This window comes from Emys orbicularis, chromosome 19 (assembly GCF_028017835.1).
Source record: "Emys orbicularis isolate rEmyOrb1 chromosome 19, rEmyOrb1.hap1, whole genome shotgun sequence".
NCBI classification, from domain to species: domain Eukaryota; kingdom Metazoa; phylum Chordata; order Testudines; family Emydidae; genus Emys; species Emys orbicularis.
The window spans coordinates 24000694-24026430 of record NC_088701.1 but is presented as its reverse complement, the minus strand read 5'-3'; the positions used below and the strand labels follow the sequence as shown (position 1 = coordinate 24026430).

Here is a 25737-nt window from a genome sequence, read left to right as displayed (position 1 = left end):
CTGCGTTCCCCGCGTCCTGCCCTGCATCCATCCTCTGTCCTCAGTGGCCCCGTTCCCCATCCTGCCTTGTGCCTCTTTGCACGTGGTCCTCTGGACTCTGACCAGCCTCCCCTGGGCCGTGCACTGCTTCTGCCCGGCCCTTCCGTGTTGACCCCGTCGCTGCTCTGGCCCTTGGTCCGTTGGGTATGTTCTCTGCCCGGGGGAGATGGTGCCTTCCCCCGGTGCAGGGCCCTGGCCTGGCCTGTGGGCCTGAATCTGCTCTTGCTTACCCTGGCCGGCCGTGCGGTGCTAGCGAGGTGGGGCTAGGGCGTGGTGCTCGTACTGGGCCATGTGCGCGGAAAGGCTGCGGGAGCAACGAATCACCAGCCTCCGGTGCCATCCCGGGAGCATGAGTCATTGGGGCCCAATGCAGAAACCTCCCCTGGGCTGGTTCTCGCTGGCTGCTGCACGCGACCCGGCCCAGGTCAGCAGGGAGTGTGCTGGCTTCTGCAGCAAAGGCTATTATTCTCTAGTCGGTCGCCTCCAGCCCGGCGCGCCCAGGAGGGGCCGGGGCATCGCCCAGCTCCTTGCCCCAAAGGCAGGCCCAGCTTCCTCGGCCTTTGGGCTCCCGGCTCGGAGAGCTATTTTGACATGAATGCAGCTCTCAGACTGCTGAGCACTTGGGTTTCGTGCAGTGCCGTGGGGAGGGGAGAATCTTGGCTCCTAATAACCAGAGACGGGCTGGGAACAAAGATGAACAGACGGGACTGGAAGGGGAGGGATAGAATAACAGTGAAGAACAGCCTGTGCCGTCTATTTTCTACACGCACAGCTCGCTGGCCCATGCAGCCCTGCCCACAGGACATGCAGCTGCATGGAAATACACACATGCAAACATAGGAGTGCATGACTACTCTACACATATTGCACACGCACATTCGGTGCATACGTGTCTGTAAAGAGAGCTCTACACCTGCGGCGAAACATACATGACACCTGGTGTAACTAAATCTCCGTGCCCTTCTGCACACACTGTGCCATGCATATAGATATATGCACATGTTGGCGGTGGGCGGCATTGAACCTGGCATCTCTGAAGCTAAATGCATGAGCCTCTACGGCACGAGCGAAAAGCCTCATGGCCGTTAGCTAAGGCTGTAGCAGACTCATTAACCTCTCTCTGCGTGGTCTCGGTGCTACAAGCGCTGCCCAAAACAGCTGGATGCAGAGTGAAGATGCAGGCAGGGGGCCAGGCAATAGCAGGGAACGGCCCTGGGGATCATGACAGAGAGAGGCTGGGGTGCCCATGGGTCAGGGGCCCAGGGCTGGAGCTGGGGAGTCGAGGGGAGGGCCTGTGTGGCAAGACCAAGCGCTGGTGAGGGAAGGAAATGTGTAGCCATGGGGAGGGCCAGGGACCTGTCCCCCACGCAGGCCTGAAAGGGTTAACCTGGGCCTGAGAGGCCAGTTACCTGGCAGCACGGGGAGAGAAAAGCCAGGCATGATGGAGCCCGGCAGGGGCAGGGGGTGATTGTAAAGCCAGGAAGTTTGCAGCAGAAAGGAGCTGCAGGGAGGATGCTGGCAGCCAGGCTCTGGGGCTAGATGAGGTAGGAAGCGGCCCAGAGAGGCAGGAGCAGACCCTGGCTGCCTGCGAAGGTTCCCTGGGGTGGGCGGACCGGAGGACCAAAGCCTCAAACTGCCCTGCTAGCCTGAGGGAGACGGCTGACCTCCGAGGGGGAACTGAGGCACGGATACCATGATGCCAGGCTGGGTAAGTGACCCTGTTACAGGCTGGATTCTCTGCTGCCGGGCGCTTGGAGCTGGCATTGCACCCAAACGGAGTGGGTGTAAAAATGCCACCAAACTGGAATCCTCCCGTCTCTCCCAGCCGCTGTGGTGACTTACACACCCCGTGCGTGCCAAGATCCAGACTCCCCCGCAGAGAAAGACACGCACCCGCCAGAGGAACAAGTCCTGGTTCTATCACCAGCTCCTTGGGCAAGTCACCTGGGTGCGGCCCCCCGCAATGGAGGCCAGGCGGGCCAGGCTCTTCCACAGATCAACCCTGTTGCAGCTGCCGAGTGTAGAAAACCTGGGGGGCAGCCCTGGCCCTCCGGCTGCCAAGGGAATCTCACTAGTGTCTTCAGTGGAGTTAAGATTTCCCCTCCTTGCCCAGCTGCCACGCCTGGGGTAAGGAGCAGAGGGTCCTGTGGCACCTTTAAGACTAACAGAAGTATTGGAGCACAAGCTTTCGTGGGTGAATGCCCACTTCGTCAGACCCACGAAAGCTTATGCTCCCAATACTTCTGTTAGTCTTAAAGGTGCCACAGGGACCCTCTGTTGCTTTTTACAGATTCAGACTAACACGGCTACCCCTCTGATACCGGGGTAAGGAAACACCCTTCGTCTGTCATGCCTCTGCAGAGGTGGGTTCTCCGGGCAGTGCCCCCATCGCTACCCTTCTCCTAACAAAGAACTGGGGCTGCCACTTCCTGAAGCTCACGGAGCTGCTGCTTTGTTACCGCGGCTTGTTGCCGTTGGTAGTAAGCCAAGCCCGGCGGGCTGGCGAGGCTCTCAAGGCGAAGGAGCACATGGAAATTCCGCCTGCCTGTTTCCAGCGAGCCCCAGGTACCAGCAGCTCCCGTTCCCGGGCACGCTTCAAAGAGCCCTCTGTGTGCTTAGCCTTGAGCCCTTATCAGCACCCAGGCCTGGCTGGGGCATGACCAGAACGTGGCACTTCTTGGGCTATGACAAGGCAGGAGATTCTCAGCTCTTCCCTTTCTAATTCCAGGCAAACCGAGAGCCGTGGGAAGCCTCCTGCCCCCAACGGAGATGTCTCTAGGGCATTTCATCAACGGATCTCAAAGCAGTTCACAAGCACCTTAACTAACCCTTCACATGCTCCCCCTGGGGGGGGGGGTCAGTTATTAACCCTTTCCTACTGAGAGACAAGGTGAGGCACAGAAGTGAAGGGCCTGGGCATGGCTGCCAACTGAGGCAAGAACCCAGGTGTCCTGATTAGGAGACTAAATAAATTAGTATTTCACACACGCTCCTTTATACGGTGCACCGGCCCCTGCAGCCCACTGCTGTCCACTAACGAGGGCTTTGCCTTGTGCAGGGAGGTTCAAAGCCCCACTCTGGATCACCAGGGATGCTGTTTCCTCGGGATCCTTCCCAGGGGCTCCCGATTCCCAGGGGCTCCCTGGTAACTAACAATTGCTTCCTCCCTAGGGATATGTGTGGAGCTAAATCCACTGGCACTAAATCCTGTCCCAGCCTCCCTACATCACAAGGTGTGCGACAGCTGCAGTGCTTGGATTTCTGCAGCCATCTTGAAATGCTCTGAGCGGCACAGATCTGCCTCTTCCAACCTCATTTGCACTTGCTCACTTTCCTTGGTGAGCTGCTGGTCGCTCACTAATTAGGGCTGCATGACGATTGCTGGGGGCGGCTCTGCCATGGCCCTGCACCGGGGCAAAGGGTGTGACATGCTGCCAAAGCCGGAAGGGAGCGCTGCCAGGTACGGGGCTGTGACCTGTGCGAGGGACAGCCAATGGTGACTCGAGGTGCGCTGCCCACCGAGGACACAAGCAGCCAAAGGCCGGTACAGCTGTGATACTGTCCATCAGGCAGTGGGACCTCTCTGGAGTCCCGCAGCTGGCTGGGGTGTGCTGGGCACACGCGTGTCTCGCCCCGAGACACGACGGGGTTTGAGGACAGCAGCTAAGTGGATGCCAGAGCCGCCAGTGAAGCGTAGGGGGCGCTCAGGAGACGGCGCGTGGGAAGCGGTGACATTCCAGCGAGCTCACGCCCGGCCTCCTTTGCCTGCTTCAGGGACAAGCGCTAAATAACCACAGGCCAGAGCAGCGTTAACTCAATTACCCTCCACCAGCCATGCACCAGGCCGGGGCTGGCACTGCCCCCGAGCCAGCGCGTTCCACGCGGGGCTACTCAGCAATGCCATGATTGCGGCTGACGATATATTTAGCCTTGACCTGGCTATAAATTAATTTGTAAACCGCGACTTTAACAAATAAAGCAGCTGCAGGGCAGAGCGAGGGAGAGGAGTCAGGGAGCCTGCTGCTCCTGGGCATAAGAGGCAGACGAGTGTCCTTTTTCCATACATGCTGTTCTGGAAAAAAGACCTGCTCCCACCCTGAGCCAGAAAGGCTGGCATTACAGGGCTATGCATGGAGATTTGCTCAATCTCATGTAAATCAGGAGCTGCTTGGATCCTCTTGCACCAAAAATGCACAGGCCTCAAGCTGAAGGAGAATCCCTATGTGCTGGTAGCAGTATAGGCCTTATGACACACATCAGGGTAGCCTGACTCCATCCAGACAGTGGTTGCCAGTTCATTGCACTGTTACCTCCGAAGTGGGCGCTACATCCAATCAACCCCCCTCCCTTCACCTTTCTGGAGGTCCTACAGTCGTGAATTGCTCACTTGCCTAGCAGCCCTTGCAGTGACCTAGAGCAGGGAGACAGTCCACCCTATCCAGGGCTCGATTTGTACTGAAAGGGGTTCTGGGGCTCAGCCCTGACCTTGTCGTGCTGCTCGGGTCGCTGAGGGGTACCTGGCGGCCCTGCAGGAACTCTCTGGGGCTGGGTCTCGGGTGGCCCCTGGGGAATGACAGAGCCTGAACCTTGCTGACCTCACCCTGCAGTAAAAATAGCCCCATGCTGGCGGGACGCTGCAGGCCCTGGCCCGGCTGGGCCATGCTCAAGGAGAGCCAGGTCCAGGTTTGAAATAGAACAGACCAGCCGGCTGTGAAGGGCGGCTGCAGGGTCGTGCGGGCCAAGACCTGCCTTCTTAGGCCAGTGCAAAATAGGAGGTGCAGGGGAATGTTTTCTGCCTGTACCTAAAATCATGTCTGTCCCCACACAGACCCTGTGTCTGTCTGTCTGTCTGTCTGTCCCCAACTCCCCACACAGACCCTGTGTCTGTCTGTCTGTCTGTCTGTCCCCAACTCCCCACACAGACCCTGTGTCTGTCTGTCTGTCCCCAACTCCCCACACATACCCTGTGTCTGTCTGTCTGTCTGTCCCCGACTCCCCACACATACCCTGTGTCTGTCTGTCTGTCTGTCCCCGACTCCCCACACAGACCCTGTGTCTGTCTGTCTGTCTGTCCCCAACTCCCCACACATACCCTGTGTCTGTCTGTCTGTCTCTGTCCCCAACTCCCCACACATACCCTGTGTCTGTCTGTCTGTCTGTCTGTCCCCAACTCCCCACACAGACCCTGTGTCTGTCTGTCTGTCTGTCCCCAACTTCCCACACAGACCCTGTGTCTGTCTGTCTGTCTGTCCTCAACTTCCCACACAGACCCTGTGTCTGTCTGTCTGTCTGTCTGTCCTCAACTCCCCACACATACCCTGTGTCTGTCTGTCTGTCTGTCCCCGACTCCCCACACATACCCTGTGTCTGTCTGTCTGTCTGTCCCCGACTCCCCACACAGACCCTGTGTCTGTCTGTCTGTCTGTCCCCAACTCCCCACACATACCCTGTGTCTGTCTGTCTGTCTCTGTCCCCAACTCCCCACACATACCCTGTGTCTGTCTGTCTGTCTCTGTCCCCAACTCCCCACACATACCCTGTGTCTGTCTGTCTGTCCCCAACTCCCCACACAGACCCTGTGTCTGTCTGTCTGTCTGTCTGTCCCCAACTCCCCACACATACCCTGTGTCTGTCTGTCTGTCTCTGTCCCCAACTCCCCACACAGACCCTGTGTCTGTCTGTCTGTCTCTGTCCCCAACTCCCCACACAGACCCTGTGTCTGTCTGTCTGTCTGTCCCCAACTCCCCACACATACCCTGTGTCTGTCTGTCTGTCTGTCTGTCCCCAACTCCCCACACATACCCTGTGTCTGTCTGTCTGTCTCTGTCCCCAACTCCCCACACAGACCCTGTGTCTGTCTGTCTGTCTCTGTCCCCAACTCCCCACACAGACCCTGTGTCTGTCTGTCTGTCTCTGTCCCCAACTCCCCACACATACCCTGTGTCTGTCTGTCTGTCTCTGTCCCCAACTCCCCACACAGACCCTGTGTCTGTCTGTCTGTCTGTCCCCAACTCCCCACACATACCCTGTGTCTGTCTGTCCCCAACTCCCCACACATACCCTGTGTCTGTCTGTCAATCTGTCCTCGACTCCCCACACATACCCTGTGTCTGTCTGTCTGTCTGTCCCCAACTCCCCACACAGACCCTGTGTCTGTCTGTCTGTCTGTCTGTCCCCAACTCCCCACACAGACCCTGTGTCTGTCTGTCTGTCTGTCCCCAACTTCCCACACAGACCCTGTGTCTGTCTGTCTGTCTGTCCTCAACTTCCCACACAGACCCTGTGTCTGTCTGTCTGTCTGTCTGTCCTCAACTTCCCACACAGACCCTGTGTCTGTCTGTCTGTCTGTCCCCAACTTCCCACACAGACCCTGTGTCTGTCTGTCTGTCTGTCTGTCCCCAACTCCCCACACAGACCCTGTGTCTGTCTGTCTGTCTGTCCCCAACTCCCCACACAGACCCTGTGTCTGTCTGTCTGTCTGTCTGTCCCCAACTCCCCACACAGACCCTGTGTCTGTCTGTCTGTCTCTGTCCCCAACTCCCCACACAGACCCTGTGTCTGTCTGTCTGTCTGTCTGTCCCCAACTCCCCACACAGACCCTGTGTCTGTCTGTCTGTCCCCAACTCCCCACACAGACCCTGTGTCTGTCTGTCTGTCTGTCTGTCCCCAACTCCCCACACATACCCTGTGTCTGTCTGTCTGTCTCTGTCCCCAACTCCCCACACAGACCCTGTGTCTGTCTGTCTGTCTCTGTCCCCAACTCCCCACACAGACCCTGTGTCTGTCTGTCTGTCTGTCCCCAACTCCCCACACATACCCTGTGTCTGTCTGTCTGTCTGTCCCCAACTCCCCACACATACCCTGTGTCTGTCTGTCTGTCTGTCTGTCCCCAACTCCCCACACATACCCTGTGTCTCTGTCTGTCCCCAACTCCCCACACATACCCTGTGTCTCTGTCTGTCCCCAACTCCCCACACATACCCTGTGTCTGTCTGTCTGTCTGTCCCCAACTCCCCACACAGACCCTGTGTCTGTCTGTCTGTCTGTCCCCAACTCCCCACACATACCCTGTGTCTGTCTGTCTGTCTGTCCCCAACTCCCCACACATACCCTGTGTCTCTGTCTGTCTCCAACTCCCCACACATACCCTGTGTCTGTCTGTCTGTCTGTCCCCAACTTCCCACACAGACCCTGTGTCTGTCTGTCTGTCTGTCCCCAACTCCCCACACAGACCCTGTGTCTGTCTGTCTGTCTGTCCCCAACTCCCCACACAGACCCTGTGTCTGTCTGTCTGTCTGTCCCCAACTCCCCACACATACCCTGTGTCTGTCTGTCTGTCTGTCTGTCCCCAACTCCCCACACATACCCTGTGTCTCTGTCTGTCCCCAACTCCCCACACATACCCTGTGTCTGTCTGTCTGTCTGTCCCCAACTTCCCACACAGACCCTGTGTCTGTCTGTCAATCTGTCCTCGACTCCCCACACATACCCTGTGTCTGTCTGTCTGTCTGTCCCCGACTCCCCACACATACCCTGTGTCTGTCTGTCTGTCTGTCTGTCCCCAACTCCCCACACATACCCTGTGTCTGTCTGTCTGTCTGTCCCCAACTCCCCACACATACCCTGTGTCTGTCTGTCTGTCTGTCCCCAACTTCCCACACAGACCCTGTGTCTGTCTGTCAATCTGTCCTCGACTCCCCACACATACCCTGTGTCTGTCTGTCTGTCTGTCCCCAACTCCCCACACATACCCTGTGTCTGTCTGTCTGTCCCCAACTCCCCACACAGACCCTGTGTCTGTCTGTCTGTCCCCGACTTCCCACACAGACCCTGTGTCTGTCTGTCTGTCTGTCCCCGACTCCCCACACCGACCCTGTGTCTATCGGTCCCCACACAGACCCTGTGTCTGTCTGTCTGTCCTCGACTCCCCACACAGACCCTGTGTCTGTCTGTCTGTCTGTCCCCGACTCCCCACACAGACCCTGTGTCTGTCTGTCTGTCTGTCCCCAACTTCCCACACAGACCCTGTGTCTGTCTGTCTGTCTGTCCCCGACTCCCCACACCGACCCTGTGTCTATCGGTCCCCACACAGACCCTGTGTCTGTTTGTCTGTCTGTCCTCGACTCCCCACACAGACCCTGTGTCTGTCTGTCTGTCCCCAACTCCCCACACATACCCTGTGTCTGTCTGTCTGTCCTCGACTCCCCACACATACCCTGTGGCTGTCTGTCTGTCTGTCTGTCTGTCCTCGACTCCCCACACAGACCCTGTGTCTATTGGTCCCCACACATACCCTTTGTCTGTCTGTCTGTCCCCAACTCCCCACACAGACCCTGTGGCTGTCTGTCTGTCTGTCTGTCCTCGACTCCCCACACAGACCCTGTGTCTATTGGTCCCCACACATACCCTTTGTCTGTCTGTCTGTCTGTCCCCAACTCCCCACACAGACCCTGTGTCTGTCTGTCTGTCTGTCTGTCCTCGACTCCTCACACAGACCCTGTGTCTGTCTGTCTGTCTGTCCCCGACTCCCCACACAGACCCCGTATCTGTCTGTCTGTCCCCGACTCCCCACACATACCCTGTGTCTATCTGTCCCCACACATACTCTGTGTCTGTGTCTGTCTGTCTGTCTGTCCCCGACTCCCCACACAGACCCCGTATCTGTCTGTCTGTCCCCGACTCCCCACACATACCCTGTGTCTATCTGTCCCCACACATACTCTGTGTCTGTGTCTGTCTGTCTGTCCACAACTCCCCACACAGACCCTGTGTCTGTCTGTCTGTCTCAGCACTCCCTCGCCCCTCTGTTTCTCCAGGATTCGATTTGTAGGGGAGGGAGTCTGGGAAATCGGCCCTTGTTCCCCTCACGTGATCTGCCCGCGGTGTGAAATATCAGCTCTCCGTGTATGCGTCTGCACACCTGTGCTCACTAGCATTGTGCGTTCTCCTTCCGCTCTCTGCATTGCACCAGGCTAGTCACCATGGGCTGTCCCCAGTCAGTCATGGCTTGTGACTCACCCTGTGCCCCCGAGGGCAGCCCATGGCCACCGAGGCAGGGCTGGGGCCTTGGCTTGCAGCCCAGGGTCGGTGGTAGCCAGGGACTGGCTGCGTTTCAAGTGTCCTAACAGAGGCAGGTCATGTTAAAATGAGGTAATCAGCAGTTCGGTATTTTGGTCCGTGCTCCTGACACTATCATCAATCACCGCGCTGCTTCCCCGGGCACCAGGGCTCCAGGCTAGGGCAGGCATGCGTGAGGCCAGGACAGCTGTAGCCCGGGTTGGTACCTTTGGAAAATACTTTCAGAAGCAAATATGAGCCGCTCTTATCCAGCCCAGCTGCAACCTGCCAAACGTCTCGATACAGCATGAGACGTTTTCCTTCTGCCTCCTTAAAGCCCCAGGAGCAGGGGAATGACACCGGGGCCTGTGCTCTGCTGCTCGGTGTCTGTATTGTGTCTCCTGGGAGCAGGGCTGCACCGTGCACAGGTAACGATGTACCCGGACAGAGCCCCGCTGTGCAAGGTGCTGCCCAGACCATGCTGAGAGCCGCTAGGCCACGCAGAGCTCGGGCGCCAGAGGGCTGGAGAAAAGGACTCAGCCCCATTTCACAAACCCACGGCACACAGGGAGTCTGTGGGAGAGATGGGAAGTGAACTGAGACCTCCAGGGCTTTTGCCCACAAGTGAAAAAGCTGCCAGACCTTCTCCAGCGTGTGTGACTGTCGCCCCCCAGTGGTGGCCGCCCCGGCAGCGCTAACACCGGATGGTGCTAGACAAGGATCAGGGCCCATTGTACCAACCAGTAACACGAGCAGGACGCTTGGGATGTGGGTATTGGGTTATGCCCAGGGAGCTGGCGTCAGGGGAGCTGCGTTCTAGGCCCAGCGCTGACAACTTCTCTCATTCTGTGACCTTAGCCGACTCTTTTAAAGTCGCCATGTGCCTCGGTATCCCCATCTCTAAAACGGGGCTAATACTGATCCACTTCACAGGGAGTAATCAGCTACCCACTTGTGACGGGGGCGTGCGAGGTGGGTCTGTAAAACCGCTCACTAGTTTTATCGTGACAGGGAGGGTCGTGCAAAAATAGCAAATAGGGCAGGCTGGAAAATTGCCCAAGGGAGACGGGTGGGTAAATGCACGAAAGCTGCTATGGTGGTGATGGGGGCGACTGAGTCCAGACCTCTGCCTTCAGTGAGCCACCAGCAAAGCCCTCCCTTGGGGCGAGCAGCCGCCACCTCGGCCCGCTCGCTGGCAGCTCCGTGCTGGGGGGCCTGTCCCGGACTCTCCTCCCGCCCAGCGCAGGGCCTGTCCCCTTCCCAGCCGGGGCAGCGCTCCCTGCAGCAACGGCCCCCGAATTCCTTCTGCCTTGGCAGCACCCCAGTGAAATCCATCCCCTGGCACTTGTCAAACCCGGGCTCTCCTCACTCCAGGGCTATTTATACAGCCAGCATTCTTCCAGGGGTGCTCAGCAGCGCGCGGGCCAGGCCCGCCTGGCAGGCCGGATGAAAAAATCCAACAGCCTGTCAGCTTCCAACGCCCAGCCCTGCCCCTGCGCCGCCCCAGGCCTGGGCATAACACCAGCCCCCTCTGAATGCCTGTAAATGGCTGGGTGAGGTGCAGGGGGAACCAGGCCATAGGGCTGCATGGTCGTCCCAGCTAGGAGATGAGCGCACGCCTGGCCTCCCCATTGGACCCCCCATCCCCGCCAGCGTCTAACCGCCGGTGCTGATCTCATTGGCTTTGAGCTCCCGCGCCTGTCAGGGGCTGGCGGAGCAGGACGCCTGGTCATTGTCAGCGTCCCTGCTGCGGGCGGAGGAGATGGCTCAGCCGCAGTGAATGTAAAGAGGGCCCTGTGCTGAGTCTGCTGCTGGCCACGGCCAGACCCTGTGGCTCTCTCTAGGTCCCCGGCTCGCTTTGCCATTGCCCTGCGCCTGGCGCCGCTAGCTGGGCCCGTGCAAAGTGGCAGCAACTCACACCCACTCCGCACTAGTGTAAATAATCCAAGGGGCGACAGAGCATCAGACTCAGGGGTCCCCTAACGCCTGGCGTGGACTGTGCCGCATTGGAAAGGACAGCTGGCTACACTGCCCCCACGGGGCCCCAGGCTACTCCCCGATCCTACAGGGACCCCAGGCTGCTCTCTGACCCCTAGGGAGCTGTGTCCAAAGCTCGCTCATATATATACTCCAGCCAAGTTCTTCCTCTCTGCAACAGCGCCCTCGGCAGCTTGCAGGAGATGCTTGTGCTATAAGAACCGAACCCTGCAAGCAACTGCCCTTTAAAACTGGCTCCTTCCACTGAATGATCTTAACGCTCTTGAGAAATACCATACTGTCCCGTGGGGAAACTGAGGCACACAGAGCAGCAAAACGATTTGCCATAGGTCCTACAAGTCCCTGGTCGAGGCAGAAAGAGAATGTGGGTCTCCTGGCTCCAGTTCTCCCTGTGCTAACCAGTGGACCCCACTCCCAGAACTGGGGGTAGGACCGGGCCACGGTTTATCCACAGGCTCAACCTTCCTCCTCAGTGTAAAAAATAAAAGTAAGAAGTAACTCCGATGTAATGACGCAGCAGCAGGGGAGGAAGGGCGAGTCTGGGGCCCCCACCCGTCCACGACGTCCCTTCCCCGGATCACACCCTAAGACAGAGCTTCCCGACGGGACGGGAGGGTTCCCATCGGAATGACCTCACTGACGGGCAGCCCAGAGCTCAGCGCTAGGAATAGCCCATTCGGGCACCATGTATAAATAGCCCGGCAGGACAGTGATAGCATAAGCCCTTGCCGGTGCTATTTGCCCAGCAGAGCCAGTGAGAGATGACACCCAGTTTGAGGAGGACCAGGGAGAATATTTGACATGCTACCAGGACTGTCCCGGCTCAGACGCACAGCGCCTCGGGACCTGCCCTGTGCTGGGGGGAGAGAATGGACTCAGCAAAGGCCTCACCCCAGGCAAAGCTCCTGCTGGTTTCAGTAGGACTCTTGTTTGAGTGAGGCCTGCACGATCCGGCCCCGGGTAGAAAGAAACTTGATTCCCTCCTTCTCCTAAGGGCAGCTTTGTAAAAGCCTGGTTTGGATGCAAATGTAGGAGTTTGTACCGCAAGTAGGAACCTCTTCTGTAGTGTTTAGGAATAGGACAGTGCCCCGTTCAATGATTTGTGAACCTGCTAGTGGTGCTCTCCGTGTTGCTGAAGCCCCAGAGCAGCAGTGTGTGTGGGGCTGGGTGTGACAGGTTTAGTGAGCCTGGTTGCTTGGGATGGACTGTGGCAGTGGGGTTTCTTCACGGCGTTGTTTAAAGAGCAAAAGACAGACCATCTCCCTCTAAAAATTAAGCTGCCCTGTATTTTTCAAACAGTTTGTACTTTATTTCCTTGGAACGGGTGCGGGTTGTCATCTGAGGCCCTGTATAAATATGCATCCGACGAAGTGGGCATTCACCCGTGAAAGCTTATGCTCCAATACATCTGTTAGTCTTAAATGTGCCACAGGACCCTCTGTTGCTTTGTATAAATAATGTTCAGGGTTGCTAATGCTGGCAATATTTGGTATATTTCCTACAGCCCCAGCTCCTGGATTCATGTGACTCTCAGCCTGGGTTGCCAACTTTCTAATCACACCAAACTGAACACCCTAGTCCTGCCCCTTCCCCGAGGCCCCGCCTCCTGCTCTTCCCCAGCCTCACTCACTTTCACTGGGCTGGGGCAGGGGGTTGGGGTGTGGGAGGGGGTGAGGACTCTAAATGGGGGTGCGGGCTCTGGGATGGGAACAGAAATGAGAGGTTCAGGGTGCAGGAGGGGGCTCTGGGCTGGGGCAAGGAGTTGGGGTGCAGGAGGGGATGAGGGCTCGGGCTGGGGATGAGGGGTTTGGGGTGCAGGAGGGGGCTCCAGGCTGAGGGGTGGGGACGAGGAATTTGGAATATGGGAGGGGGCTGCAGGTTGAGGCAGGGAGTTGAGGTGTGGGAGGGGTGAAGGTTCTGGGCTGGGGGTGCTGGCTCTGGGGTGGGGCCAGGGATGAGGGGTTTGGTGTGCGGGAGGGGGCTCCAGGCGGGGGAGGGGGTGAGGGATATGGAATGTGGGAGGGGGCTGTGGGTTGAGGCAGGAGGGGATGAGGGCTCTGGGATTGGGCCAGAGATGAGGGGTTCAGGGTGTGGGATGGGGCTCTGGGCTGGGGCAGGGGATTGTAGTGCGGGGGGCGTGGGGGCTCTGGGCTGGGGGTGCGGGCTCTGGGGTGCAGGAGGGGGCTCCAGGTTTGGGGGCTCTGGGCTGGGGGTGCGGGCTCTGGGGTGCAGGAAGGGGCTCCAGGTTTGGGGGCTCTGGGCTGGGGGTGCAGGCTCTGGGGTGCAGGAGGGGCCTCCAGGTTCCCGGCCAATGGGAGTGTGGAGCCGGTGCTCGGGCAGCGCACAAAGCCCTGTGGCCCCCCCACCTAGGAGCCGGACCTGCCGGCCACTTCCGGGGAGCAGCGCGGTGCCCCAGAACAGGTAGGGACTAGCCCGCCTTAGCCCCGCAGCACCGCCGACCGGACTTTTAACGGCCCGGTCAGCGGTGCGGATCGGAGCCGCCAGGGTCCCTTTCCGACCGGGTGTCCCCGACGCTCCGCTTGCTTTCAAAGGAAGTGTCTGGGCCTCGGGGTTGCAGAGAAAAGGCAGGAACTGTGACCCAGGTAGGGCTGCCAACCCTCCAGGACTGTCCTGGAGTCCCCAGGAATGAAAGATGATGTCGTGTGAGGAAACCTCCTTGGTCCTGCCTTGTGCAGGGGGTTGGACTAGATCCCTCCTGGGGTCCCTTCCCACCCTGATCGTCTGAGTCTAATCCACAGCCCGAGCCCAGGTGAAGAAACCCAGCCGTGTTATCAAATCCTCCTGCTCGCCAAGCCAGACTCGGGAATTTCTGAGTCTGGCCCAGGACTTTGAGGGGGGCTGCAGCGCCAGCCCGGTGCAATGTTACCCCCTCCCCAGTTCACTAAGGGGGAGAAACCCACATGGCGGGGCTGGGCTCTGCACACCTTTGCAGCTGCAGTATCACCGCCCGGGGAGTCCGCCAACCTAGGGGGCAGCCGAGAGCCATCGCTGCCTCCCGGCCTAGGAAGTGGGGCGCTCTTTGGCGCGCTCAGGGCTAGCTCTGTGGTTGTTCTTTTTCGGAACGAACCACGTCAGAGTTGGAGAGGGGGGGATTCTTTAACAAGTTTGTTTTGTTTGGGGGGGTTCGAAAATAAATAGAACAGAAACAAAAATAAATGCTGTTTTTTACCCACTCTTTTAAGGGATTGTGCGTAGAAAAGGGGGGGCTTGGCGGGGATTCAGAGAAAGACCGATGGTTTGCCCCCCCTCGCAGATGGTGTATGCCACACTCCCCATTCCCTGGGATGGGACGTTCCAAGGTCTCGCCTCCCCCCTATGCCGGGCGGGGGTGGTTTATTCCAGGCGGAGGCGGAGCCGCGGCCAGCTTCGGAGGCAGGTGAGTCGGGGGGAGGCAGGTGGCCCGTCTTGGTCCCCCCGCTCCCCGGGAGACCCCCCCGCTCCGGCCGGACCCCCCATCTCCCTCCCCCGGGCCCCCAACTTCCCCCCCCCGCTCCGGCCGGACCCCCCCATCTCCCTCCCCCGGGCCCCCAACTTCCCCCCCCCCCCGCTCCGGCCGGACCCCCCATCTCCCCCCCGGGCCCCCAACTTCCCCCCCCCCCCCGCTCCGGCCGGACCCCCCATCTCCCTCCCCCGGGCCCCCAACTTCCCCCCCCGCTCCGGCCGGACCCCCCCATCTCCCTCCCCCGGGCCCCCAACTTCCCCCCCCGCTCCGGCCGGACCCCCCCATCTCCCTCCCCCGGGCCCCCAACTTCCCCCCCCCCGCTCCGGCCGGACCCCCCATCTCCCCCCCGGGCCCCCAACTTCCCCCCCCCGCTCCGGCCGGACCCCCCATCTCCCCCCCGGGCCCCCAACTTCCCCCCCCCCCCGCTCCGGCCGGATCCCCCATCTCCCCCCCGGGCCCCCAACTTCCCCCCCCGCTCCGGCCGGACCCCCCACAACTCTCTCCCCGGGCCCCCATCTCCCCCCCCCCGCTCCGGCCGGAGCCCCCCATCTCCCCCCCGGGCCCCCAACTTCCCCCCCCGCTCCGGCCGGACCCCCCCATCTCCCTCCCCCGGGCCCCCAACTTCCCCCCCCCCCGCTCCGGCCGGACCCCCCATCTCCCCCCCCGGGCCCCCAACTTCCCCCCCCCGCTCCGGCCGGACCCCCCATCTCCCCCCCGGGCCCCCAACTTCCCCCCCCCGCTCCGGCCGGATCCCCCATCTCCCCCCCGGGCCCCCAACTTCCCCCCCCGCTCCGGCCGGACCCCCCACAACTCTCTCCCCGGGCCCCCATCTCCCCCCCCCCCCGCTCCGGCCGGAGCCCCCCATCTCCCTCCCCCGGGCCCCCAACTTCCCCCCCCGCTCCGGCCGGACCCCCCCATCTCCCTCCCCCGGGCCCCCAACTTCCCCCCCCCCGCTCCGGCCGGACCCCCCCAACTCTCTCCCCGGGCCCCCAACTCCCCCCCCGCTCCGGCCGGATCCCCCATCTCCCCCCCGGGCCCCCAACTTCCCCCCCCGCTCCGGCCGGACCCCCCACAACTCTCTCCCCGGGCCCCCATCTCCCCCCCCCCGCTCCGGCCGGACCCCCCCATCTCCCCCCCGGGCCCCCAACTTCCCCCCCCGCTCCGGCCGGACCCCCCCAACTCTCTCCCCGGGCCCCCAACTCCCCCCCCCGCTCCGGCCGGACCCCCCACAACTCTCTCCCCGGGCCCCCATCTCCCCCCCCCCCCGCTCCGGCCGGAGCCCCCCATCTCCCCCCCGGGCCCCCAACTTCCCCCCCCGCTCCGGCCGGACCCCCCCATCTCCCTCCCCCGGGCCCCCAACTTCCCCCCCCCGCTCCGGCCGGACCCCCCATCTCCCCCCCCGGGCCCCCAACTTCCCCCCCCCCGCTCCGGCCGGACCCCCCATCTCCCCCCCGGGCCCCCAACTTCCCCCCCCCGCTCCGGCCGGATCCCCCATCTCCCCCCCGGGCCCCCAACTTCCCCCCCCCGCTCCGGCCGGACCCCCCACAACTCTCTCCCCGGGCCCCCATCTCCCCCCCCCCCCGCTCCGGCCGGAGCCCCCCATCTCCCTCCCCCGGGCCCCCAACTTCCCCCCCCCGCTCCGGCCGGACCCCCCCATCTCCCTCCCCCGGGCCCCCAACTTCCCCCCCCCCGCTCCGGCCGGACCCCCCCAACTCTCTCCCCGGGCCCCCAACTCCCCCCCCGCTCCGGCCGGATCCCCCATCTCCCCCCCGGGCCCCCATCTCCCCCCCCCCCGCTCCGGCCGGACCCCCCCATCTCCCCCCCGGGCCCCCAACTTCCCCCCCCGCTCCGGCCGGACCCCCCCAACTCTCTCCCCGGGCCCCCAACTCCCCCCCCGCTCCGGCCGGAACCCCCATCTCCCTCCCCCGGGCCCCCAACTCCCCCCCCCCCGCTCCGGGCGGACCCCCCCATCTGCCCCCCCGCTCCGGCCGGACCCTCCCATCTCCCCCCCCGGGCCCCCAACTTCCCTCCCCCCCGCTCCGGCCGGACCCTCCCATCTCCCCCCCCGGGCCCCCAACTTCCCCCCCCCCCCGCTCCGGCCGGACCCCCCCCCATCTCCCTCCCCCGGGCCCCCATCTTCCCCCCCCCGCTCCGGCCGGACCCCCCCCATCTCCCTCCCCCGGGCCCCCAACTTCCCCCCTCCGCCTCCCTCCCCCGGGCCCCCAACTTCCCCCCCCCCCCGCTCCGGCCGGACCCCCCCATCTCCCTCCCCCGGGCCCCCAACTTCCACTCCCCCTGCTCCGGCCGGGCCCCCCATCGCCCCCTTCCCGGGCCCCCCCATCCCCCCCCGCTCCGGCCAGACCCCCCTATCTCCCTCCCCCCGGGCCCCCATCTTCCCCCCCCGGCCAGACCCCCCTATCTCCCCCCCATCTCCCCCCCGGGCCCCCATCCCCTTCCCCCGCTCCGGCTGGACCCCCCCATCAACTTCCCTTGCTTCGCCCGCCCCACACCACTCTCCCCCCCGCTCCGGCCGGGCCCCTCCATCTCCCTCCCCCGGGCCCCCAACTTCCCCTCCCCCTGCTCCGGCCGGGCCCCCCATCGTCCCCTTCCCGGGTCCCCCCATCCCCCCCCCCGCTCCGGCTGGACCCCCCCATCAACTTCCCCTGCTTCGCCCGCCCCCCAACTCCCCCCCCGCTCCGGCCGGACCCCCCATCTCCCTCCCCCGGGCCCCCAACTTGCCGGGCCCCCCATCGTCCCCTTCCCGGGCCCCCCCATCTGCCTCCGCCAGCTCCAGCTGGGCCCCCCATCACCCCCTTCCCGGGCCCCACCATCCCCTTTCCCCGCTCCGGCCGCCTCCCCCGCTTCAGCCGGACCCCCCCTTCCCCTCCGGCTGGGCCCCCCCATCGCCAGGGCCCCCCATCACCCCTCTCGCTCCGGCCGGGCCCCCCATCTCCCCATTCCCAGGGGGTCTCCTCCTGCTCCGGACCAGGCCCTGTGAGCGGGATCCTATGACATAGGAACTTGTCTCCCCAGTTCCCAGGAATCCCCTCCTGGGGGAAGCCAGGGCCCGGACGCCTGGGTTCGCAGGGATCCCCCTTCTGAGCAGGAGTCAGGGTCAGTGAGTTGCTCTCGCTGGTCTGCAGTGGGTGTGAGGATCCCGTGGTGACACTGGGAGGAGATGGGGGGCGGGTGGGGGGGTTCACACCATGACTTGGGAGCACCCCGAAGTGGTGATCACACTGCCCATCTCAGGCCCCTTCCGTCCAAGGATCTCCCAACACCGGATAGACACCACTGGACTCCTCCTGGCGGCCTCCACCCTTCTCCTCAGAGAGGCGGGTCTGTACGAGCCTGCCATGGGGTGGGGAAACTGAGGCACACAAGGGCGAAGGGACGTCTCCCTGGTGTCATAAGCCAGGGAGCAAACCAGACAAAATTCTGGTGTTGATCACTTACCTGTAGCAGAGAAGAGAGCCCCAGGGGGAGGGGTTTTCCTGGCCTTCTCATGGCCCAGTTCTCTCTCCTCCTTCGTGGGTCAATACACTCGTGACCTGCTGTGCATTACAACTGTACCTGAGAAACCACCTCACCTAGACAGCGCCTAACTCGCGACTCCTGTCTACACCCATCACAGCAGAGGCTCCTGGACACCCACGACCAGAGTGTCTGTCTAGTGTACCTTGCTACAGCAGTTGCTAAGCTTTCTTAACTCTCTTCAGACTAGTGGATCATTCATCAGCCGTCACCGCTGCTTAAGAGGAGACGCAGGTTCCTATAACCCCGATGTAAAGAATCCATCTCCTCTTGCTAATGCAGACACGGAGTGGGGTGTTTTTTTGGTCTGGCTCTGCATGTTGTCGCCAGTCTGTGGACAACTCACGAGCTGGTTGTAAAAACCGACTTTCCAGGGGCCAGCTGAGCCAGGTTACGAAATCGCCTTTCTGGGAGAGGCGGTAGCATGAAATGTTGTTTGGTCTGGAGTACCCAGGGCCTCTCGGATCTCCTCCCCCCTTTTTTTAAATAAGCGAAGGGTGTTTGTGTCACCTTAAATAGGAATCACTAGGGGGCAGTCTCTGCTGTCATTACAGACAGACTTCTTTTACAGACGTGGTTGTGAGCCTGATTGCTTTGGCTTTCCACAGCAGAAATAGCCTCCCACCCCGATCCCCAGTTCCTCCGCAGGTTTAACGTCTCTGACGCATCTTCGGAGTCTCCGCCATGTTTTGCAAGACTTGGAAGAGCCCCAGGTTGTTTCGGGTGGCACCCTGGGCATGTGAGACCAAAGGACGGGAACGGTTATTCCTTATCACGGTCCGTTGCCATTCATTTAGTCCCCTGACCTGCAGGGTTATAATGCTTTCTACACACACAAAAAGTATTCCCCCATGGTAAAAATATTCTTTATTGAGAACAACCGCAAAAATACATGTTCAAGCAGGCATCCCGAGGCAGTGTGTTGTAGTGGTTAGAGCAAGGGCTCAATTTATTCAGACCTTTTTTCCTTTCTTCCTATGTGAGCCTGAGTACGTCACGTCTCTGTGCCTCAGTTACCCTCATCCCCATTTCACAGCTGGGGAAATTGCCTAGCACACAGCGGGGTTGGGCGGCTTAGTTCATGGTTGCAGAGCCTGCCGAGATCCTCTGATGAACGGTGCTAGCGGTGCAAGGCTTTATTAATAAGTTCCAACGAAAGGTGACAATCTAGTATTGCCTCCGTCCAGTGTCAGCACGCGCCGTGCGCTGTCTGGCTGAGGGCAAGGAAGGGTGAGGGTTACCCTCATGTTGCAGAGCAGTGAGCTGAGGAACAGGGAGGCCGGGCCTTGCCCGTGGCCACCAAGCAAGTCTGTGGCTGAGTCCGGAATGGAACTCGGATCACGCGATTCCTGGGGCCCTGCTCGCACCAACAGTTGACACACCCTGCTTGTGAGCAAACGACTAACCCTGGCTGTTCTGCTCTGGTGACAGTCAGTGGCACGGCCCTGCCTGGACGTCCCGGCAGAGCCCTGCCACGCTGAGAACCGTTCCTGCCCAGAAGAGTTCACTCTCTCTGTACGGGCAGGAGAACAGGAGGGTTCTTCTCTCCATTGTACAGCTGGGGAAGTGGGGCCTGGGGAGGCGAAGTGACTTGGCCAAGGTCCCACAGTCAGTGGCAGAGCTAAGAACTTGAGCCCAGATTTCCCGAGTCCCAGGCCGGTGCCATAACTCCAGTCCCACCCTCCTCTCCGCTGCCGCAGTCTGTCCCGCGGTCACAGTGTGCTGACGTGCTGTTTGGTTACAGGGAGAGCGCCACTCTGCCATCCCCAGCTGGAAACACCGGCCTCGCGGGCGCAGACTGCCATGAACTGCCGTGCTGAGGTGCTTGAGGTCTCGGTGGAAGGCCGCCAGATCGAGGAGGCCATGCTTGCCGTGCTCCACACCATCCTCCTCCACCGCAGCACTGGCAAGTTCCACTACAAGAAGGAGGGGACCTACTCCATTGGGACCGTGGGGACGCAGGACGTTGACTGCGACTTCATTGACTTCACCTACGCCAGGGTCTCCTCCGAGGAGCTGGACCGAGCGCTGAGAAAGGCCGTCGGGGAATTCAAGGTAAAGAGCTTGGAGCCAGTCACCTTGGCTGACTTCTCAGAGGATGTGCAGACCAGAAATCCCAACAGGGGTTGGTGGAGCTGCAAGCCCTTAGCCCTGCTATGAATCGGGCCCAAGGCATTGAAAGGAAGGTACTCCTTAACCTCCCAGGGTGCGTCTTCGCTCCACGGTTAACCTAGGCTCTCCCCCGGGTCTTAACCCAGTCATCTCCCATCCACCCAGAAGAGCCTCTGCCCCAGGTCTGGAGATGTTTTAAGCCTGGGCAAGCTGACCCAGCTGGGAGGGTGGGTTAGAGCCCTGGCTGGGACCTGCTCACTCTGCAGTAAGGACGCAGGCTGAATAGTTCGAGTGCTGATAATCCTCCAGCGCCCTTCCCACAGTTCCACCCCAAAGGACAGACAAGGTCTCCCTCACTTGGACTGGGAAGGAATCCTAGAGTCTCAGCACAGGGAATCCTGGGATACGTCCCCAGACCCCCCAGGGCGAGCGCAGAACCAGTGAGGACACAAACGCAAAAAGGGATTGCGGGGGGACGCTCGCTCCTCGGCTAGGCTAACCCGATGCCCACACTCAGGTGCTGATCACTCAGGTTAACTCTGTAATGAAGACACGTCCTCAGTGCATTGCATTCTTCCTCTGTAAATCAGCTAACCCCAGCAATGGGTGGGTGGGTGGGAGTGTGTGTGACGAGTGTAGTGAGGCGAAGTGCTTGGAAATTCTCTGGGGAAAAGACACTAAGTGCAAAGTCATCTGGGGTAGGAAAATACTCCCATTGCAACGGGCTGGGAATGAACCCAGCATCCTGCACTTTGGGGCTATGCAGCCTTCTTCATCGAGAGCATCATGGGAGTCATCACAGAGCGAAAAGGAGAATTTTGTAGTTCTATGTAAAGAGGGGCAGTGGCTCTGTGGATGGATGAGGTCTGGATACATTGACTCCCGCAGGCCATAGAGAGTTAATGGCAGGAGACATGAAGTCCCGGCAGTTCAGCATCCTGTGGTCCTAGTACCATTTGGAGAGGCACATCTCTGCATGGTGCTCCGGCTTGCTCTCTGTGGCGCCTTGCCCGACACACACTGTGCTTATTGCTCAAAACTCGCGGTGTGTAATGCAGCGGGGCCTAGATACTGTCCATCTTGTAATGCCCATTCAATGCGATTTCTGCCCCAGCTAATTTAGAGGCTATATTGGGGATGGTCAGATTGTGACAGGGTTGCTGTGGAATTAAATCCAAGACATATGTTGCGGTGAATTTTAACTAGGGAGATTTAGGGAACAAATCATCCCTTGAGTTTTCTGCATTATGAACCACGGTGTCCTAAATCCTGCTGAAAAGGTCATGGGAAGCAGTAATATCTGGGTTGTGGAGAGATTGGATGTCATCTCAAACCATCACTGTTCAAATACTTTATCATCTGTAGAGGGTCCGGTTTGGGAGCCCCATCCCGGATTTCCAGCCCTAGGAATTTACAATCCTCCTTAATAGTCAAGGAAAGCGAAGAAGGTTGCAAAGCACAAAATTTAAACTTCCCTTTACGTTTTCTGCTCCTGGGCTGCCCCGGCTTAGCAATGCTGGAGTCATTGCCACAGGCAACTGGGACGAGCGGGGGGGTTGGGAATTCGCAGACAAGGAGCTGTGTTCCTTTTCCCAGGCGTGTCTAGTCCACATGAGCAACTGCGCCTCTCAACCCCCCTGTAAAAGTTTCCACACTTCGTTTCTTGTGCTTTGGTTGATTGGCCCTGTTTTTATGATGGACGCGCCACCAGCAGCCATTTGTTTCCAGTGCTTTGCTAGCCCTCGTTTGCAGTGATGAGGTCAGTCGTCAGCTTTGCAGTTCGATTTAATGTTTTAAAAAGTCACGTTCACGCTGGACGAGGCTGCTAACGGTGAGACTGCTCAGTGTAACGACTTGATCTGGCTGGGCTTCCGAGAGAGCTCTCAAACTGCTGAAAATGAACAGTGTCTCCAGGCCCTGAAGAGCAGAGCTCCAGTAAATGGAAACGGCTTCTGGACAGCAGCAGTTTCACGGGCTGAGCTCTGTTCTGCCGGGCCAAGGAGTGCAGGGCGCGTGGCTCAGGCCCTCAGCTCTGAACATTGGACTAAGACAAAGAAGATGTTTGGCTTACGTCTGTGATCTGGGAGCGTGTTACGTGGTTTAATGGACCCTCACGGAAGGTTAGTTACTCTGTTTGTTTTACAGCTGGAGGATCTGAGGACCAGGAGAGGATGTGACCTGTCAGTCACATGATGCATTAGCGATACATCCTGCCACCCAGTCCCCTGCTCTAGCCAGGAGGTTCCCTCACTGGGGCCAATTACAGACATTTTGCCAGATACTTCCTTAGCTTTCTCCATCAGACAGTGCAGGGGTCTCATGGTTTCATGTTTGTAAGATGTAGTGGCTGCTTTTGGCACTGCTGTGCTGGCCTCATGAGTTTTACCTGCTTTTATTGTCTGTGGAAGAGCCCTCCTGCTTTTCGGGATTGGCGTCTTTTTGAGGTACTGATATTCTGGGTTCTCCAGAGCAAACGCACACCTGGCAGAATTGAGTTACGTGGAGCTGCAGCTCTGGGTCTGAACTTCCTCCTCTGTGACGACAGGAGGAATGGCCTAGTGGTCAGGAGCTGGCCTGCAACTTGGGAGACCTGGGCTCAGGTCCCTGCTCTGCCACAGACAACGTGTGACCATGGGCAAGTCACTTAGCTGCGCTGTGCCTCAGTTTCCCATCTGGACTGTAGAGGGCTGTTGGGAGGGGGGTACATGAGGTGTTCAGAAACTGGTGACAGGGCCAGCTGAGTAGCAGAGATAGCTAGAGCTGATACTTGCATATCACTGGGGTGGGGTCCGTCACAGCTCAGGGAAACTGCAGCTGTAGTTCCCCCTCCATGGCCCAGCAAGGGCACCTGCTCTCAGGCGTCCTGGCCATTGCCTGTCTTGGATGGAGGCCCTTCTGAGCCAGGTATTTCCAGGCTGCCTTCACTGTGTTATTCCCAGCAGAGAGGCTGCCCACACCTGCTGGCTTTCTCTGCAGAGATGGCTAACGGTGTGACGGCACCACCCAGCACTTCCTATGCAAACCTACTTTAGTCAAGAGGCACTACAAAGAAAACGCATTCTCCACACACGCTGACACGCTTACCAGACATCCCCCCATCTCTCACATGGGCTCTGGCAGGGGCAGTCCTTCCACACCCCACCAAGGAGTTCATCACAGCTTCAGCTCAGTACAGGCCCCCTCTGCCCTTTATACAGTTCAGGGGTCTTTGACCCAGTAAATAGCAGACAATTGGCTTCTCTCCCCAGGGCGCAGCTTCAAAAGGGTGGACTCAGAGTGGGCCACTTGCATCCTTCTCACCCCTCAGGTTTGTCCTAGGAAATCCACTTTACACGCCTTGTCTCAAAGTCCTTAGCAGTTCCCAACATCTCCATTAACCAAGTCCCTAGGAAAGTTACACTCCACCCTACAATAACACACAAAGCATTGCATTTTAAATACAGTGGGCCCCAATGGATTAAACCTAATTCCGTAAGATTTAACTTAAACTGTATTGAATTATCTTAATTCCATAGGGATTTGTCCAGGACAGAGCCGGGGACTGTCTGTCATGGTTTGACCAGATGGCCCTTCCTCCAGTGTCCCTAAGCCCCTTGACCTCAACTGTGCCTGGTGCTCTCTCTGCAGGACGCCCTCCGATATTCAGGCAGCGACGGCATCGGGCAGATCTCCCTGGAGTTCTACCAGAAGAAGAAGTCGCGCTGGCCCTTCTCGGATGAGTGCATTCCCTGGGAGGTGTGGACCATCAAGGTCAACGTGGTGAACCTAGCCAACGAGCAGGAGCGGCAGATCTGCCGGGAGAAGGTGGGGGAGAAACTGTGTGAGAAGATTATCAACATCGTGGAGGTGATGAACAGGCACGAGTACCTGCCCAAAATGCCCACCCAGTCAGAGGTGGACAACGTCTTCGACACGGGCCTGAAGGACGTGCAGCCCTACCTCTACAAGATCTCCTACCAGATCACCGACTCCCTCGGCTCCTCCGTCACCACCACCATGCGGCGGCTCATCAAAGACACGCTGGCTCTGTAGGGCCAGGTGCCTGGGGACAGGGGGCTTGTGCCTTTCTGCTCCCCATCACACAGGATGACCCAGGGTGTCCCGGCAAGTAGAATCGTCTCAGAGCACGGTCCCAGCAGGAGTTTGCTTAGACCCCGCCCTATCATCTGTACATTTCAGATGGAAGCGTTCTGCAGGCTGGACTTGGGCTGGCCCTTCATTGTGAATCTCCCTATGTGGGGGTCACCTGGGGCTGCGATCTGAAATGTCAGCAAACTGCTCCTTGTGCCACGTGGCCTATATTGCAGCTGGCCTGTTGGCTCCCCTCCCCTGGTCTCCCTTTCCTCCCTCAGATCCCTCCTGGAACCTCATCCCTGCACTGCCTGATACTGGGGCGGCTGCTGCCTTGTTTCATCGGAGTGGGATTGTGAATTCCTGGACAGGGCCCCTCCTCTCGCCCCGTCTGTTTGGGGAGGGGCTTTGCACAGGCTCTGACAATACAGCGGTAACCTCTGGCTGGCGGTCGAGTCAGGGATTGTATTTCTCTGCCTTTAACACTGTCTTGTTGTAACAGTGGGGAAAGAACTGCCCTCAACAGAGCAGCTGTGACCCCCCAGAGCCGCGGTTAGAACAGCGGTCGGGAGTCTCTGTGGGTGCCCGTGAGGCAAGGCCCTTCTCTGCCTCTCTCTCCGCCTGGGAAAGGGGGAGAATGCTGCAGGTGGTCGAAGAGCACACCAGGGCAAGCAGATAGTCTTTGCTAAACTTTATAAAGCCCCTTCCTGAAAATACTGGGACGCAGCCGGGCACTTGCACAGCCACTAAAACCCATATTCCCTAGTCCGTCACCTGAAACCAAGTCCACGTCTGACGTGCAGCAAATGTGGTGAGAGTGGCCGCTGTAAGCAGCGAGGGCTGGGCTGGCAGGAGACGTGAGTGCCGCGAAAGAGCGGCGGCTGCTTACTGTTCCTGCAGGCTCCGTCTCCGCACAATGTGCCGTCAGACGGGCCAGTAACTACGTGTAGCTGGGTACACAGGAGCTGTTGCTTGTGTGTGTCGTCCATTGACCTCACTGCGCTGCCATCACCATCAAAAATACCCCCTTCGTTCTTCCTGACTGCTAAAAGAAAACTAAGCAGCCAGGAGCTCTGTTTAAAGCAGGGGTGAGATCTCCAGACCCTGTCTCATCAACACACTTACGCCCCCGTCCCCACTTCCTCTCTAATGGAGACTGATGCCCGTGTGTTTGTTACAGACACTCTGGGGTTAGAAACTGACCTGTCTGTATTGTGTAGATCTCATACTCTGGGTGTAATAAACACTGGCCTGGGCCTTCTCTTTACGCCGTGTCTCGGGCTGTCGAGAGCGTCTCCCCCCTGCTCGAGTAGCGCCACCTCCACCAGAGTCAGGCTTTGCCGATTGCCCAGGTGTCATCCCAGCAGTAAAGGCCAGGCCTTGGTGCGCGAGCGCTTCTACTCCAGAGGGGGAGATGAGCGGGTGGGTTTCTCTGAGTCTACTAATAAACTATTTTCCCATCA

At 59.9% G+C, this 25737-nt stretch overlaps 1 protein-coding gene across 2 annotated transcripts; it reads left to right on the top strand.

Moving 5' to 3' along the window:
- Window positions 1-14465: 14465 nt before the first annotated feature.
- On the top strand, window positions 14466-25737 carry ATG101 (autophagy related 101). 2 transcript variants are annotated; one of them, XM_065419343.1, is made up of 3 exons: window positions 14466-14491; window positions 19836-20146; window positions 23831-25737. In XM_065419343.1, exons 2-3 carry the CDS (start codon window positions 19895-19897, stop codon window positions 24233-24235), a joined length of 657 nt encoding a protein of 218 aa, XP_065275415.1. In that variant the 5' UTR covers window positions 14466-14491; window positions 19836-19894; the 3' UTR covers window positions 24236-25737. The 2 variants fall into 2 exon arrangements, with proteins under 2 accessions (XP_065275415.1, XP_065275416.1); XM_065419344.1 differs by having other exon boundaries at window positions 14467-14491; window positions 19840-20146.

What these genes read in the sequence shown, in the direction of transcription:
- ATG101 (XM_065419343.1), top strand. Translation starts at nt 19,895, where the DNA reads ATGAACTGCCGTGCTGAGGTGCTTGAGGTCTCGGTGGAAGGCCGCCAG. An exon ending in AGGCCGTCGGGGAATTCAAG is followed by an intron (nt 20,147 to 23,830) that starts GTAAAGAGCTTG and finishes CTCTCTCTGCAG; the next exon opens with GACGCCCTCCGATATTCAGG.